At 44.0% G+C, this 17,004-nt stretch overlaps 1 protein-coding gene across 8 annotated transcripts in view; it reads left to right on the plus strand.

The window, feature by feature from the left end:
- Window positions 1-17,004, plus strand: part of SLC4A8 (solute carrier family 4 member 8) — a 79,896-nt gene that overhangs the window by 28,900 nt on the left and 33,992 nt on the right. For all 8 annotated transcript variants that reach the window (XM_027036180.2, XM_027036184.2, XM_027036185.2 and 5 more), the window contains 9 exons: window positions 3,283-3,471; window positions 4,279-4,370; window positions 5,327-5,484; window positions 6,418-6,505; window positions 7,671-7,817; window positions 8,656-8,756; window positions 14,632-14,806; window positions 15,406-15,539; window positions 16,564-16,809. In XM_027036180.2, the coding sequence (XP_026891981.1) occupies window positions 3,283-3,471; window positions 4,279-4,370; window positions 5,327-5,484; window positions 6,418-6,505; window positions 7,671-7,817; window positions 8,656-8,756; window positions 14,632-14,806; window positions 15,406-15,539; window positions 16,564-16,809 (1,330 nt within the window). The remainder of the gene's footprint in view (window positions 1-3,282; window positions 3,472-4,278; window positions 4,371-5,326; window positions 5,485-6,417; window positions 6,506-7,670; window positions 7,818-8,655; window positions 8,757-14,631; window positions 14,807-15,405; window positions 15,540-16,563; window positions 16,810-17,004) is intronic.

Genomic DNA, 17,004 nt, shown 5'->3' on the forward strand with positions numbered 1-17,004 from the left:
TCTCTTAAAAAAATGAATAATCATTAAAAAAAAGGAGTGTGGAGGAAAGAATAAAGTAGCTTTGTGTCATTACAGCAGTCACTGAAACTTCTCGACCTCAATGTCTTCAGCTGTGGGATGGGTTTTAATTTAATTTTGCTTTTTGTTTTTTTTTTCAATCTATGAAATTTATTGTCAAATTGGTTTCTATACAACATCCAGTGCTCATCCCAAAAGGTGCCCTCCTCAATACCCATCACCCACCCTTCCCTCCCTCCCACCCCCCATCAACCCTCAGTTTGTTCTCAGTTTTTAACAGTCTCTTATGCTTTGGCTCTCTCCCACTCTAACCTCTTGAATTTTGTTATTTTTTTAAGCTTATTTATTTTGAGAGAGAGAGAGTGGGGGGGGGAGGAAAAGAGAGAGAGAGAGAGAGAGAGAGAGAGAGAGAGAGAGAGAGAACAGTAGGCTCTGTGTTGTCAGTGTGGAGCTCAATGCGGAGCTTGATCCCATGACCCTGGGATCCTGACTTACGCCGAAATCAAGAGTTGGACGCTCAACCGACTGAGTCACCCAGGCGTCCTGTGGGATGGGTTTTAAACTAAGAAACCACTCTACCTATTTCATAGCCTATTTCAAATGACAGGGTGTTAAGTCCTCCATTTGCCTATTCATTTAGCACACATTTATTTTGTATCTGTTTACACTTGGTAATATGCTAGGCACAGGGAAATAAGATATAGTTCCTACTCTCAAGGAACTCACCTTCTAACGGGGGAAATAACCGTGGAACAATTTAAGTAAGTGCAACAACAGAGATATGTCTTGGTAATAATTAGAGGAAGGGGCAACTGGGAGTTGTGCAGAGAAAAAGGGGTTAAGGAAAGATTTGTAAACATGGCAGCTGGGGAAGACATGTAAGAAACTGAGCCACAGTACCCCCATTTTTTCAGCAAGATGCAATGGGAGATGTCTGATGGGGTTTCCTGATGTTGAGTGTTGTTACCATGTTTTAGGAATGGCGTTTGGGAAACACCTGGGTGCATGTGAAGGTTTTTCCCTCAGCTTGGCTCTGTTTGGCTAGACAGTGAAATAAAGATTTCTTCAAGCTTTTCTGCAAGTGTCCAAGAGATTCTGCCTCTCTGGGATCACTTGGGGAAACGGGAGGGGTCAGCACTGATGAGACCCTGTGTCCCCTCTGAAGGCTCTAGGGGAAAGTTATTCCTTGCTTCTTCCAGCTTCTAGTGGCTCAAGGTGTTCCTTCTCAGGAATGTGTAACTCCAGTCTGCCTCTATCTTCGCATGGACTTCTCATTTGTGTCTCTCTTATGAGAATATTTGTCAATATCCTCCACGATGATCTTGAGATCCTTAACTGAGTTACATGCGCAAAGACCCTTTTTACAAATAAGATCACAGTCACAGGTTCTGGGGGATTAGTACATAGAAGTCTCGAGAGGGCCACCATTCAGCTCGTTACAAAAGCTAAGAAGGGAGAGAGTTTCAACTCCTCAGTGTCAAATGCTGCAGAGAGGTCACGTAAACATCCACTGAATTTAGCAACTGGAAGGCCATTGATTTTATCAACAGCAATTTCATTGAGAGAGCCAAATTGCAGGGGACTGACAAATTTTTGAGAACTTTATTTTTTGATTTTAATTTTATTTTTTTAAGATTTTAAAATTTATTTTTATTATTTTTTATGTTTATTTATTTTTGAGAGAGAGAGAGAAGATGTGCACGTGCATGTGCCCACAGCATGTGGGGGAGGGGTAGAGAGAGCCGGAGTGGGCAGAGGATCCCAACTAAGCTCTGTTCTGCCAGAGCAGAGCCTGACAGGGGACTCCGACTCATGAACCGTGAGATCATGACCTGAGCTGAAGTTGGACGCTAACAACCTTAGCCACCCAAGTGCCCCTCTTTTGAAAACTGTAAATGATAAGAGAGAGAGAGAGAGACAGACAGAGTGCCAGAGTTAAAGGAGGGTCTGGGTTGGACATTCTTCTTCTTTTACATTTTTTTTCAAGATGAAGGATCTTGGGACACCTGGCTGGCTTAGTCAGTGGGGCATGTGAACTCTTGAATTCGGGGTTGTGGGTTCAAGTCCCACATCGGGTGTAGAGATTACTTAAAAATAAAATCTTAAAAAAAAAAAAAAAAGATGAAAGATCCTGAAGCATGTTTATAATATGGGAGCAATAAACCCATCAATATAAAGGTTAAATATAGAGAAACCATGGATCTTCAGCTTGAATATTCAAAATAGATTTTCTTCTAGACTTGGATAGTCATGGAAGGAGTTGGGGTTGAGAATAGGTTGAAGTTTTGGGGAGGCTTGGGGATAGGGATGTAGGACTGAAGTGTAATTGCTATAGTTCTTTACATTAGGTACCTGATGTATTCATGTTGGTGATAAGGATAGGTAAACTGTATCAAGTATTTACTGATACAGCACTTTGTATTTATTATCTCATTAATTTTCTGTAACAACTTTTGAAGATGGTTAATAATATTAGCGCCATATTACAGATGAGGAAACTGAGGTACGGAAAGGTTATGTAACTTGCCCAAGATCACACAGAAAGTGATAGAAGTGGGACAGAATGTGGGCCTCTAGAACTCATACTCATTATTGGGATTTTTTTAACCCCCCTCAACTGTGTTGGTCTGACAGGTTAAAGGTTGATGGTAATTGCCTGGGGCACTTAGTTAACTGAATCATACACGTCGGTTCCACCTTCAAATTGTCATTCGGAGCGTTCTACAGTTGTCGTTCCTCTTGACGAGTATAGCGATGTTGAAATGTTGGAGGAAGGGACTATAGAGGAACTTTGGCAGATAACAGAACAAAGTGGGTAACGGTGTGGGCTTTTGAGTCAGATAGTCTTGGGATTGAATCCCAGCTCTGCGATTTACTAGATGTGAGATCTTGGGAAATTTTGTAACGTTTGGGCCTCAGTTTTCTGGATCTGTACAAATTGTTACAATACCACCTCCTTCTCAGAGGTTTCATTAGGATTTGATCGGATAATCTGTGTAAAGTTCATAGTATAGTTCTGGCACCTATTAAATGCTTGATTGTTTCTGATTATAATGATCTGTTATATGCATAAAGTATAACTTGTCACAGCTGCTGTCGTCAAATAAATCTTTCAGGCCCTGAGGTATGATTGTACCTTGTACCTTAATGACCCTCGTGGAACTGTTTCTCCCACTCCTTGCCCCTCACCCCTCATACCACCCAACGCGGGCCTCTTTGAGTTCACTGTCAGTTTGAGTGCTCATGTTAGCACCTGCTTTCCAGACCTGATCCTGGACCAGCAAGAACTGTTCAGTGACCTGAATGACAGCATGAGGGTTAAAGTACGGGAAGCCCTTCTCAAGAAGCATCATCATCAGAACGAAAAAAAGAGAAATAACCTCATTCCCATTGTTCGCTCCTTCGCTGAGGTTGGCAAGAAGCAGTCAGATCCACATTCGATGGATAAAAATGGTAAGATTATTAGGAGTGACTGTTCTTTTATTAATAAGACACTTAGGAACTGGTTGAAGATGCTAAGTTACCAGAGGGTACAGGCTATATTTGTCTAATATGTTTCCATGCTTACTAGGGATGGATGCCTCAGATTGATCTTAGATTAGGGACACAAAATACAGTAGTATAGGTTCTTGAGTCAGACTTCGAGGCTTGAGATTCAGGCTCCACTATTTGCAAAGTGTGTGACCTCAGGCAGCCTCCTAAACCTCTTAAAGTCTCACTTTCTCCTCTGTGAAATAAGGATGATAATAGCATCTGCCCCATCAGTTTAATGTGAGGTTTCGATACGTGATTCTACGTCAATCCCTTAATCAGGTACGTGACGGGTTGTAGACATTCCATGAATCTCAGCCGCTGTTTGGTTTCCTTCTCTGTGGCCAGGCAGGGTCTAATCTCTATGTCTCCCTGTCCCCACATTTACTGAATCACAATGTGCAGGGGATATGCCTGGGAATCTACGTATTTGAAACATTATCCAAAGGAGTCTCTGATATGCACTCCTGGTTAAGAATTCCTGCCTTAATAGAGGAAGAAAAGAGGACCACAAATATGTTCAGGAAGAAGGTGCGAAGTAGTAAGACTTCTGCCCTCCCTTTGCTAGTCCGTAAGGAGACATGTATGTGTGGGTCTTATCTGCATAGTCTTCTTAGCTCTTCTCTATGGGCCTTGCAGGACAGAGAGCCATAGCCAACGGGTGACGGATGGGGTGTGTCAAAGGGGGGAAAGGGCAGAGGCTCAGAGGATTCTGTCTTCTCTGAATAGGTCAAACTGTGTCTCCTCAGTCTGTTCCAACTACGAGTCTTGAAGTAAAAAATGGCGTGAATTGTGAACACAGTCCCGTGGATTTAAGCAAGGTGAGCAGAGACACGGGAGCTTGGCTTGTAGGCCTAAGAGTATTCCTAGTGGAACCGAGAGTCCAATCGCTGGAAGCCGGGTAAGCTTTGGTAGCTCAACACCTTTTGTCTAAGACCAGAACCCTTTCTGCAGAAAAGGAGGCCCCTCTGCCTGGGTCTTCTCCCTTGCACTCCAGCCTGCATGGGGCGGACTCAAGTTTATTCCACCAGGTTCGATGCTAGAACTGAGAGGAGCCCCCGATAAGCCTCCTTGACACAGACCTCCCGATTCTTCCAAAGTTGTTTCTGGTGCTTACTCTTCAGCAGCCCCTTCTCACCTCCCAGGGTTTTGCGGAAACAATATTTTTGCTCTTGTCTCCTAAAACTACTTTGCGGTCGAGGCTCTTCTTGGGGACTGTGACTTGGGCATCCTAAGATTTCTGCGGTAGCAGTGCCTCGCTGCAGCTTCTGGCTCAAGCCTCGATCTCCCTGCCTCCAGCCTCTCATTGGCCTGGTCTGTCCTCGACACTAGCCAGAACACAGATGGGGTCGCGTCACTTCTCTGCTGGGAAGGCTCCCTGTTTTATTTAGAAAAGCTGAAACCTCTGACAAAGCAGTCAAGTGTTTTAAAAGGGAAAAAATTTGACCGAGAGCTTCAAAAACAGTCGGTGAGAAAGCGTGTGTGATGAAATTCAAATCAGAGGACCTGGATTTAAATTCTCTCTCTTAAAGGCTCCACTGGGCAAGTCAACTTCACCTCTCTGGGTTTCAGTCATTTCGTTTTTTTTGTAAGTAAAAAAATGAGGCTAATAAGACCTATTTTATCCACTTTACAGAGGTATTGCAAGGGTCAAATGAAAGAGTGTGAGCAAACATTTGTTAAATCCTGAGATGACAGGTGAATGTAAGGTAAGGGAGGTGGTTGATGTGTGAAGTGACAACTCCTAGGTTGTCAGAGGGTTCTTTTGGACTTTCAGGTGGATCTTCATTTCATGAAAAAAATTCCCACTGGGGCGGAGGCCTCAAATGTCCTGGTTGGTGAGGTGGATTCTCTGGACCGCCCCATCGTTGCCTTTGTGAGGCTCTCTCCAGCCGTTCTTCTCTCGGGTCTGACAGAAGTGCCCATCCCAACAAGGTAAAGACAAGGGCAGCGAACCTCAGCGCATTCTGTCTAAAGCACAGATTTGTGTGAGCTCTGGTAGAAGAAACCAGCTAGTGCCAAAATTTGGGATTAACTGGGGAATGCTGTTTAAAATTCAGCAGCGATCTCACTGGGGGTATGTTGGATTAACCTCCACGCAGAAGAATTCTAAGACTTTTAAGGCTATGACTTCTAAGTAACTATAGCCTTGGGAGTGGAGAACTAAAGAGCATCCCAAGGGCGCATCACAGGCTAATCACTTGTTATGGTGGGAAGCCTGAGTCTTACCCTCTCAGTTCCACAGAGCCGTGTCTCAGGGAAATATGTCTGAGCAAAAGTGCTGATGTCTCTTTCCACGGTTCTGGCAGGATTTGTATGGTTTGCAAACATGTCCACATTTGTTCAAAAGGCTATTCGTGCACTCTGAAGGTGGTGATTCAGGTGATTCGGAGCCCCATTAATTACAGAGTATTCAGATGTCCAGAACACAATTTCAACTCCTCTACAGGGCTTGATCATGTCAACTTCCTTATCCCTCTCCTCTCCCCATCATTTGCTTATTAGAGCAATGAATGAGATTCAGAAAACCTTGAATTTGCACAACAATGGCATGTTTTAAAAAAAGAATTAAAAAAAAAAGAAATTTTTTTTTCCTATAGCAAGGAATTGTGTCTATGGAAACCCTAACAATTATAACCGCATTATTGGATGGAGTCATACAAATACGTCCAATGCTCAGAGAGGAGCTGTTAGGTCAAGGCCACTTATATTGCTCCATCATTAGTCTGTCTCCTTTTATTAAAGTTACCACAGTGATTTCTGGTTGATAGGAGAGAGAAATGTTTCGCTGTTTGGAGAGGAATAAGATGCCACTTCTTTATGTCTGCTTACATAGTTTATAATTTCATCCTCTGTGTGTGTTGCCAGATTTTTGTTTATCCTATTGGGTCCAGTAGGGAAAGGTCAGCAGTACCATGAGATTGGCAGATCCATGGCCACCATCATGACAGATGAGGTATGCACCATTCTGCTTTTCATTCATGCCGTAAATATGTATTGAGTATTTACTCTGTGCTAGACCCTGAGTTATCTGTTGGGGATAAAATAGTCACCCTTGCAGTGTCTTCTGGGAAGCAGGGCAGGTCACTTCTCTGAATGCTTTTTGTGGGAAGCCCAAGCCTTCTGGGGTTATTTCTTCCTATATCATCTCTCCCAAGGATGCAGAGAAATCTTTTTCTGGGAAAATTATCATTGGCTCTTAGGATGCCTAGAGAGAAAGGTGTTAAGGCTGACAACCTTCTAGAGAGGATGGCTAATTGCATACATAAAAGCTATTTACATAAAGAACCCTCACTCTTATTCCACGTGAGGGTCAGGGGTATGAGCTTGGGTACTGAGATGTGAATGTCCCAAGCAACCAGACATTGTGGCTGCCATGGTGCTGAGTCCCCACTACATGCCATAGCGAGGACTGTACTGCTCCTGTAAGCTGCAGGGTAGGGTTTTTAAGGCATATGTGTTAGCAGGCAGAGGGAGATGGGGGTTGTGTTTTGTCATCTGTCTTTGATTGGGAAGCTTATTTCATGGGGGACCTTCATTAGGAATTTCATCCACTTTTTCCAACCATTATGATAGGAAAATTTTCCCATGTATCTTGTCTTTTGTCCCATTCTTTGGGGGGATAACAATTATACAACTTTAGAGTCTCATCTTTTCTTCTACTAGCATACAGATATCTAGTTCTTTTTTGACCCATCTCATCTTTAGTTTCATTTTTTTATGCTTTTATCCTTGCACTTTTTTAAATGCTGAAGTTTTCCACATTGTCATGTCATTCCCCATGACAGATAAAAATCATGAGGTTGTATGTGTCCTTCACCACATTCATTGGTGATTGTTGTTGTTGCTTTTAAGTTTATTTATTTATTTTGAGAGCAAGAGCATGAGCTGGGGAGGGGGAGAGGAGAGGGAAAGAGGGAATCCCATGCAGGCTCTGTGCTGTTAGCGTGGAGGCTGATGCAAGGGCTCGAACTCATGAACCGTGAGATCATGACCTGAGCCAGAATCAAGAGTTGGACGCTCAACTGCACAACCGACTGAGCCACCCAGGTGCCCTTCATTGGGGATTGTTTTAAGTAAAGTTATTTTCAACTTTCCTAAGGGTTTTTTCTTCTCTGTAGATTTTTCATGATGTGGCGTATAAAGCAAAAGAGCGAGACGATCTCCTGGCAGGGATTGACGAGTTCCTAGACCAGGTTACAGTGCTCCCTCCAGGGGAGTGGGACCCCTCCATTAGAATCGAGCCACCCAAAAATGTCCCTTCCCAGGTAATGTATGCACATTAGCCAATGGTGGCTTAAGTGTCACTTACTGAGTACCCACCATGGACAAAGCAAAGACCATGTGGGTATATACTAAATAACTCAAGCTATAGCCCTGTTTTGGGCACCTAGAATGAACAGAGCAGTTATAAAAAATGAGTATACAGTAACATAGATTGGCTCAGGTGTGATGCGATCAGTCAGGATTACTCTAGGATAATTTTAAAGCCAGCTTTTGGAGGTTCAATGTGGGATGGGTTAGGAGAGGGAAGCACATTTCTTGGGAGTATATTGTGAATGAAGCCATGCGACGAAAAGAGCAAGTTGTATAGAGAGAACAGGTGGAATTCCGCATACTTTGGGACAGATCAAAGGTGTCCAAGGAGCCCTTGTACACGAGACACCAGGCCTGGCGCTTTACAGATGCTAACTCAGCCCTCCTGGCAACATCCCCACACAGGCATTTTTATCCTTAATATTACAAATAAATAAAACTATCTTCAATGAAACTATCTTCAGAGTTTTAAGGTGAAGTGAGATTATACAGAGGCAGATTTGAAACTGGAACTTAGGTCCCACCTGATGTCCAGGCCTCCATATTTCTGTCTCTGAGCAACGCAGGTTTAGGAGTTAAGCACTAGTAGAGAGGGCGAGAAATTATATGTTGTTATTGTTTTTCAGGAAAGTCAATAAACTGCCCCAAATCAGTAAATGCATTTGAAAACTACAAACACATGGGTATTTGGGGGCTGTTTTTGGATGATCTCATTATCACTCCCCGCTGTTAACAGGAAGGACAGGATAGATGGCTGACTTTACTAATTTTGTGTTCCTCTGTTGAAAGGAGAAGCGGAAAATGCCTGGAGTTCCAAATGGAAATGTTTGCCACATAGAACCGGAACCACATGGGGGCCACAGCGGGCCAGAACTTCAGCGCACCGGGCGGTAAGTTCTGAGACGTTTCACAGCTCATGCTGCTTACTGGGCTGAAGTTGTGTAAAGGAATGAGTCATAGTCTTCACTTTCAGCCGTCTTCTCTCTAGTATTTTGGCTGGGAATGACTTTTCAAATGGAACCACTGACTGTAATAAGTATTGTGAATTTATCAGATCTTGTATTCATTCATTCAAGTTTCTCAAACCACTGACCACAGTCTGTCTCACCTCCAGTCCTTTCCACACGTTGTTCCTTCTGATTTGAACACTCGTCCCCTCCCTCATCTCCTGGCTAACTGCTACTTACCTTTGTCTCAGCTTAGGGGTCACTTCCTTTGGGAAGCCTTCTAAGACTCTCTCTAGATGAGGTTAGGTATTCCTACTGTGTGGTGTCACAACTTTGAGCTTTGTCCCTCACCTGTCTGCCACCTTCCTCCTACCCCTTGGTTTACAGCCCTTCCCATACTTTATTATTATTGCTTCATTTGTTATTATTATTGCTTCAATAGCATTATTGCTATTATTGCTTCCCATACTTTATTATTATTGCTTCATTGTTCATTATTGCTTCATTATTGCTTCATTCCTTCCTGCTAGAATGTTTGCTCCGTAAGGGCAGGGTGCCCATTATAATCCTAGCACCCAGCACGGTGCCCTGCACAGAGTGGGCACTGAGTATCTGATGAACAAATGAATGAATACTTTTAGAGTGATCCCTGTTCTGTAGCATGAGTGGACTAAATATAGATAAATATTTAGTGGTTATTTATTTATTTATTTTTAATGTTTATTTTTGAGAGAGGCAGAGAGAGAGAGAGAGAGAGAGAGAGCATGAGTGGGGAAGGGTAGAGAGAGAGGGAAACACAGAATCCGAAGCAGGTTCCAGGCTCCGAGCTGTCAGCACAGAGCCTGATGTGGGGCTTGAACTCACGAGCCATGAGATCATTACCTGAGCCAAAGTCGGACGCTTAACCGACTGAGCCACCCAGGTGCCCCTTGAGTGATTATTTTAAGTAAAGAAACTCCCTTAGGGTAGGAAAATAAGTAGTATTTTAGGGGTGTGGGTGTGTCTCAGAATAGTCAATCTACTCTTCTAGGCCCAGACTCTAAAGACAGATGTCCAAGGAGGAGGTTCTCTATGGAAGTTTAGGGAAGCAGGTTCCCAGACTAACTTTGATTTGCCAGGTAAGAAGGTGGTGAAAGAGGATGGTATTTTGGGTTGGAGTGACATCTAGGGTTTCCCCAGATGGTGGGAGATGGTTGAGACCATAGTTCTGGTTCCATAAGTTGTACTTGTTTCTGAGGATCTGCTGGGTGAGGACAGGACTCAGATCATGGAGTGAAGCTTTGTAACGTCCTCTACTTCCTAGCTTTCACCTTAGTTTTTTTCTTCTTTGCTTGAAGTTGCTTTCCTTATTTTTCTATCCTCAGTACCCAGTGGAAACTCAGGGTTTTCTAGAATTGTAGACAGTCATCTATTTTTCTACTCTTAGAAAAGCTAGGAAGCTAGGAAAGGGGGCTTAGAAGCAGGAGAGATGGCACTTAGCTAGCAGTGTCCAGAATGGGGGTGTGTTTCCTGGCTGGAGGAATGTATTTGAGGGTGGGGAAAGATAATTGGGTTCTGGGGAGTGATCATGGAGGAAAAGAACAGTTCTTTGATGGAAGGGATCACTGAAATGAGGGAGCAACCTCTAAGAGTAAATTTAACATTTTCTTTAAAGTTGGGAGAGGTCTGAATTGGGTGGGGAGGCCTGGTATTGAGAAGCAGTTCAAGGGAAGCATCTGTCCCTAGATAGGGACAGATTGAGGATTGAGACGGTCCTAGAGGAGGTGGTGTTTTTTAGGGAAAGGGTCTTGGGTGTTTGATGGTATTTCAGGGTGGTGATATATCTTTTGAATATAAATGGTGTTCACACCCCAGGACTTAGAGTTTGAAGGTAGTGGAAATGAGGGCAACAGGGTTTCCTCCAAATGATTTGAGGTTTCAGGTTTCTTTTGGTGTTAGAGGAGAATAAACTAAAGTCCCAGGCCTTTTGAGGGGGTCATTTATAATCCAGTCCACGTGGGAGTTTGGGAGACCATTAGATTAGATCTCAAGAATTGTCGATTCTCAGAAATGGTGCCTGACATCCCAAAAGAAGATCTCATGTGGCCAGGATCATCACATGCTTACTCACAGTGTCAAAGTACCTTTACTCACAAACTCATCTAGGGTTTGAGGAAGTTCTCCCTTCATGTCTTGTCAGGAAGTTAATGGAGTTGATAAAGCTGAAAGGAAGGGTTATCTAGATTCAGGGCCCAGGGCTGCTTGGTATGGGAGATACCTCCTCTTCCTGAGTTCCCCAAATTTTCCTCAGAGCCCTTAGTAAAAGACCTCAAGACACATGGCCCTTCTCCTATTATAGCCTTGTAGGTCAGGTGACTTCATGCCTGCATCAGAGATTATGCTTCTGTGCCAACCCTTTTCTCTTTCCAAATCTCAAAGTTTGTAGGGAGTCAAAGCAAACCCTCCCCCATAGATGAACATCCTAGAACTTTCTGGACCCGCCTGGACTGCACAGACAAAATATAGTTCTTCATACCATTAGCTGTGTTTCTCCGAGGTGGAAAACCTGCCTTGTGTGTACCATGTTGCAAGGCCTGGGGCAAAACCTGGAGACTTAGGGGATGTTCTATTTGTCGGACGGGGAGGTATATGAAGATGGGGGCGTGTAGACTCTTAAGGCAGAAAAGGAGGCAAGTTGAAAACAGTCCTGTATTAACCTGAGGCCGGGCTGGAGCACAGTGTGTTGGACCTCCGTGATGCTGATGCATTCCCGGACATAACAAAGACAAAAGTCTGACTAGAGTGTTCCTAGGTCACAAGTTTCACCGCAGGGAAGAGAAGGGTTTTCCAAGAAAGGGCTTTTCTAAGGCATATTTATGTACCTCGTTGGGGATGCCGCTTTTGGGAAGGGTTAATGAAAAAAAGAACCAGGAGCTGCTATCTCGATGATTCCCCGCCCCCCCAACACACACACTTCAAACAGGTTTCTTCTAAAGCACACCAGACAAATGGATGGCTGGCCTGTCCTTAAAACCCTCCAGAGAAGGTCTCCCTAAGTCAGTGCTCCAGAGCCTAGTGACCCTCTACACGGGTAAGTCCTTTCTTGCATCAAGCTGAAATTCGTATCCCCGTGTGCCTCCTACCCCCCAAAAAACTTGAACATCAAAGGTAGTGTTGAAAGGGAAAGGAAGTCTCAAATGTGGAGAGAAGCATCCATGCCTGATCTTGTGGTAGCTGTGCAATTATGGTCTGATTCTATGCATGAGTGAGGGATAAGGCTGACTCCATAAATAGTAGTCAGAAATCATTTTATTAATTTATAGTTACATTATCCATAAGAGCCTCAGATCTTTTCTTTCCCCTTTTAATCACTATTAGGCATGCAGATGCCCCCCCTTTCTATGGCTTCTTATAAATCCATTTCACATACATCTTTTGTCTGTGACTCACAGACGTTCCTCCCTGGAAGGGTCTCCTGCATCCAGGGGCTGAGCAATCGTGGCAACATCTCAGGTTGCCAAGTGGGGTGAGGCTCATTATTACAGAAGGAGATTCTTCTCCCAGAATAATACCCTTCAGAGGAAGGTCATGGGTGGTCAAGAGGTGATATTCACATGGTACTAGTTCTGTCTTGGTAAAGACCCAGAAACAGTTGTGTCTTGCCCCAGACCAATCAAAACTGCCTATGAGGTCCTATTTGCACAGAGGAGAAAGCAAGGCATAGTGACACTTTATTACAAACTGGAGCCTTGGTTCCAGACTCTGAGGTGGAACTCTCACACTCTAGGTTAGACCCTATAGATAGCCCCTTACCTAAGCTAGGTTTGCCAGATAAACTAAAAACAAAACGAGCTTTGCCTCTCTTCTCTAAGCCAAGAACCAGATTGTGATGTTACTGCTATAAACTGACGACGGTGAATCCCAACTATACCCACCCAAACCAGAGGAAAAGAACAAATAGGTAGAATAGAACAGTGTCCGCCCCGTGTCCACGAACACACTCATTGCACCTGGCTAGGGAGAGAAAGCATTCAAATGGAAAGAGAGAGCTGCCTGGGCCTTTCCCCCTGGTGTACAGGCCCCAGGTCGCATGGTTCTCCTCCAGGCTCCCAGGCAGAGAGATGGAAAGAGCTGGCCAAGCCTCCTTTCATGAAAGAGTAGCTCATTTTTTGCTTTTGGCTTATTATAGAAAGTTTCAAACACGTAAGAAGAGAGAACAGTATAATGAACCCCCATGTGCCCGTCAACGGTGATTAACATTTTGCCAGTCGTGTTTTGTCTATTTCTCCCCACGTAATTGTTTTATTTTTATGTTTTCTAGATTATTTTAAACCAAATCACTGCTATCGTGTCATTTTACCTGTAACTACTTCAGTATGTATCTCTGTTTGATAAGGACATTTTAAAAAACAACGGTCATGCCATTATGAAATCTAACAAAATTAACAATAATTCTTTAAATTGTCTAATGCTCAGTTCACATTTAACTTTTTGTGATTGTCTTAGCCACATCTTTTTAGAGTTTTTTTTTTTTTTCTTCACATAGCATCCAGTCAGGGATTGCATTTGGTTATTATGATCCCATTCTGTACTAGCTCTCTTTCCTTTTTTTCTATGCCATTGGTTTGTAGAAGAGACTAGATGATCTGTCCTGTGATGCTGAGTGGCATTTTTTGTGACTCCCCTATCAACTTTCACTCTGGTGCAAAGACCTCACTCTAGAAAAAGTGACCCAGTTTGAGAACGCTCTTTCTTGGTGTGGGATATCTTGCTCTTGATCTGTCTCATCCTTGGGAACTGGAGAGGGGTCCAGAAGTCCTGCCACCACGTCCTGTGGACTCTACGACTTCCTGATTCAGCCCTTGAGTCCTTCCACTTCTCCTCCTCCCAATCCCCTGCCTCCAGTCTTGCCCCGCGTTCCATTCATTACACCCCCTCCAGAGTGATCCTTCCAGAATGCACGTTTAATTATGTTGTTCTCCTGTTTACAATCCTTCGGTGACTTGACATGCCATCAGGATAAAGTTCTAATTCCTTGAAACAGTTTGCAAGGCGCTCTGTGACTTGGCTTCTCCAGCTTCACCGTTCCCGTCTGTTGGTATTTGCCCCTCACACTGTCTTACCGAGCTGTATCTGCGTTAGCACTTGGACCCCGCCATGCACTCTCACCTCCAGGCGTCACCCACGCTAGCCCCTCTGCCCCATCTGGCTAGCTCCTGGTCCGTTCTCTGAGTCCCCGTTGAAATCTCCCTCCTGTTCTATGCTGCCGTGGCACCCTCACAGCACTGCCTATCACCTGTGCTAGAGAAGGGCTGCGTTGTCTTGCTCCCTGCTGCATCTCCGGTCCCTGGCACAATATCTGCTACTACTTGTCGACCACATGAACGAATTCTTATGCTAATTTCTCAACAGTAAGGTGGGTAGCTGTTCAGCGTAGGGAAGTGCATGTGATGGGGCTCTTTGGCTAGAATACATATATAATAAAACTAACGATTTTAATACCTTGAATGGGTTTTGCACATTTCCTCCGAACAGCTCAGAATTTGCGGTTTGAAGCGATTACTTAATTTCACGTTAATTTTTTTGGGAACTCTTTACTGAATGGGCAATATGCACTCCCAAAGCAATTCTCTTTATGCTCGGGATAATCATTCAAATTCTTGCCCTTGTTTGCAAATGGAATGTGTGCTGACCCCGGAGAGATTTCTTGTACTGGGGCTCAAATCGAAGCCAAAGCATGTCTTCAGAGCACATTTGAAGTGGCTTTCAAATGTGTGCTGTTCAAATACTTCTGTGGAAGAGGGACTGCGTTAGAGGCCTGTTTGCCATGTTTCCACAGGCTGTTTGGGGGCTTGGTGTTGGACATCAAGCGGAAGGCCCCCTGGTACTGGAGCGACTACCGGGATGCACTCAGTTTACAGTGTTTGGCCTCCTTTCTGTTCCTGTACTGTGCCTGCATGTCACCTGTCATCACCTTTGGGGGATTGCTCGGAGAAGCCACTGAGGGACGCATAGTAAGGACTTTTTACCACTTCTCTTGGCCCCAACAGGAGTTAAAACATTGTGTTGGCAGGGAAGTCTGCTGAGAGGAAAATCCCCCGGGCGAGGGCTGAGGAGATTGGATTCTTTCTACTGAATACTGTGGTCTTCTGATTTCATACCAAGCAGCAGCCTAGTTTTCCCTTTAGAACCGACTCTCGTCTGCTAGCACATCAATGTCACTAGTTGACTGCCCGGTTGAATTGCCTGGTGCTCAAAAGGGTGGAAAATGATAGATCAATGTCATTTGAAATTTAATGTGACTCTGAATGACGGCTCATAGTACAAATGGTATCACTGTGCTTTCTGTGTATATTTAAGTACTGAATTGAGTCACTGAAGAACAGGACTTAGTTAAGGAATCCTATGTGGTTGGATTTGGGCACCTGGATTATCAAGACGGTATCCGTTTACAGGAGTATTAGACCGTGTGTATACTTCACTCTTGCTAAAATGAAATACAAGCAAATGGCTTGTCAGGGCACACACGAGAGCTAAGTCAGGAATGTGTATAAGCCCACACTACTGGTTACAGATGGGCTATGGACTCTGATGATTTTTTTTCCCCCCTCAGAGTGCAATTGAATCCTTGTTTGGAGCCTCCATGACTGGGATTGCCTATTCCTTGTTTGCGGGACAGGCTCTCACCATCCTGGGAAGTACTGGGCCAGTGCTTGTATTTGAAAAGATTTTGTTCAAATTCTGCAAGTAAGACATTTGGTTTTCTGAAAACTCTAACTGGATGTGTTATTGTGCCATTAGGGTTGAATGCCAGGATCCCGGGTGAGCATAATCAGGCAAATATTACTCTGGATTGTAAAAACCTAACGAAAGAACATCATTTGGTTTGTTGCCCTGCCCCCAGGTAGTACTGTACCTAAAATAGTAGATCTCCTAATCTTAAAGAGCTTTATTAATGTCCCTCAGCCATTGTTGAAGTCTTGACTTTTTATCTTTTTTAAAAATTTATTTATTTAAATTCAAGTTAGTTAACACACAGTGTCGTACTGGAGTTTTCTTTCTCTAGCTAAGTCAAATTCCTTCATTTTCATTTCAAATTAAGTTTTTTAAAGTTTATTTATTTATTTTGAGAGAGAGAGAGCGTACACAGAGGGGACAGAGAGAGAGAGGGAGAGAGAGATAATCCCAAGCATGCTCCCCACCATCAGCACGGAGCCCATGTGGGGCTCAAACTCATGAACCGTGGGATCATGACCCGAGCCGAAGTTGGACGCTCAACCGACTGAGCCACCCAGGCGCCCCTTTCAAGTCAATTTTTAATTTGGCCTAAGACGCCCCCTTCATATTGTGGTTGCTACTGATGGTAGGGGCTTAGCAATGCCTCCTTTCCCTATCAAATTTTTTCTTCATTTTGGATTGGATGTAGGAGCATGTGGAACATGGGCCAGCCCCTTTTTCCTAACTGTAAGAATAAGATCTGAATCAAGTTGGGCAGTAATGGCAGAAATGCGTGTGGCCGATTCCTTCCTTCTCCACTTTCCGTGTCCTTGCTGTGGCAGATACTACCTGTGGGGCAAATATTACCCGTGGAGCAAATCTTTGGTCACAGCTGTCCCTGGGCAGCATTTAGGAGTAAAATACAGTCAGAATTAGGGGTAAACTGGGTTGTGGTACTGGAATGGATGAGATGCGATGAACTAACCACATTTCTGACCCTTTGTCTTGTAATTCACCCATCCGTGCTTTTTGATGAACTTTGGTTTTGTTTCAGAGATTACGCTCTTTCGTACCTCTCCCTGCGAGCCTGTATCGGACTGTGGACTGCCTTCCTGTGTATTGTCCTTGTGGCAACTGATGCCAGTTCCCTTGTCTGTTACATTACCCGCTTCACTGAAGAGGCATTTGCCTCCCTGATTTGCATTATTTTCATCTATGAAGCAATAGAAAAGCTCATTCACCTGGCAGAGACCTACCCCATCCACATGCACAGCCAGCTGGACCACCTTAGCCTGTATTAGTAAGTATGCTTTCTGCTTGTCTTTTTTTTTTTTTAATTTGTTTTTTTTAACGTTTTATTTATTTTTGAGACAGAGAGAGACAGAGCATGAACGGGGGAGGGGCAGAGAGAGAGGGAGACACAGAATCGGAAGCAGGCTCCAGGCTCCGAGCCATCAGCCCAGAGCCCGATGCGGGGCTCGAACTCACGGACCGC

This window comes from Acinonyx jubatus, chromosome B4 (assembly GCF_027475565.1).
Source record: "Acinonyx jubatus isolate Ajub_Pintada_27869175 chromosome B4, VMU_Ajub_asm_v1.0, whole genome shotgun sequence".
In the NCBI taxonomy this organism is placed as follows: Eukaryota; Metazoa; Chordata; class Mammalia; order Carnivora; family Felidae; genus Acinonyx; species Acinonyx jubatus.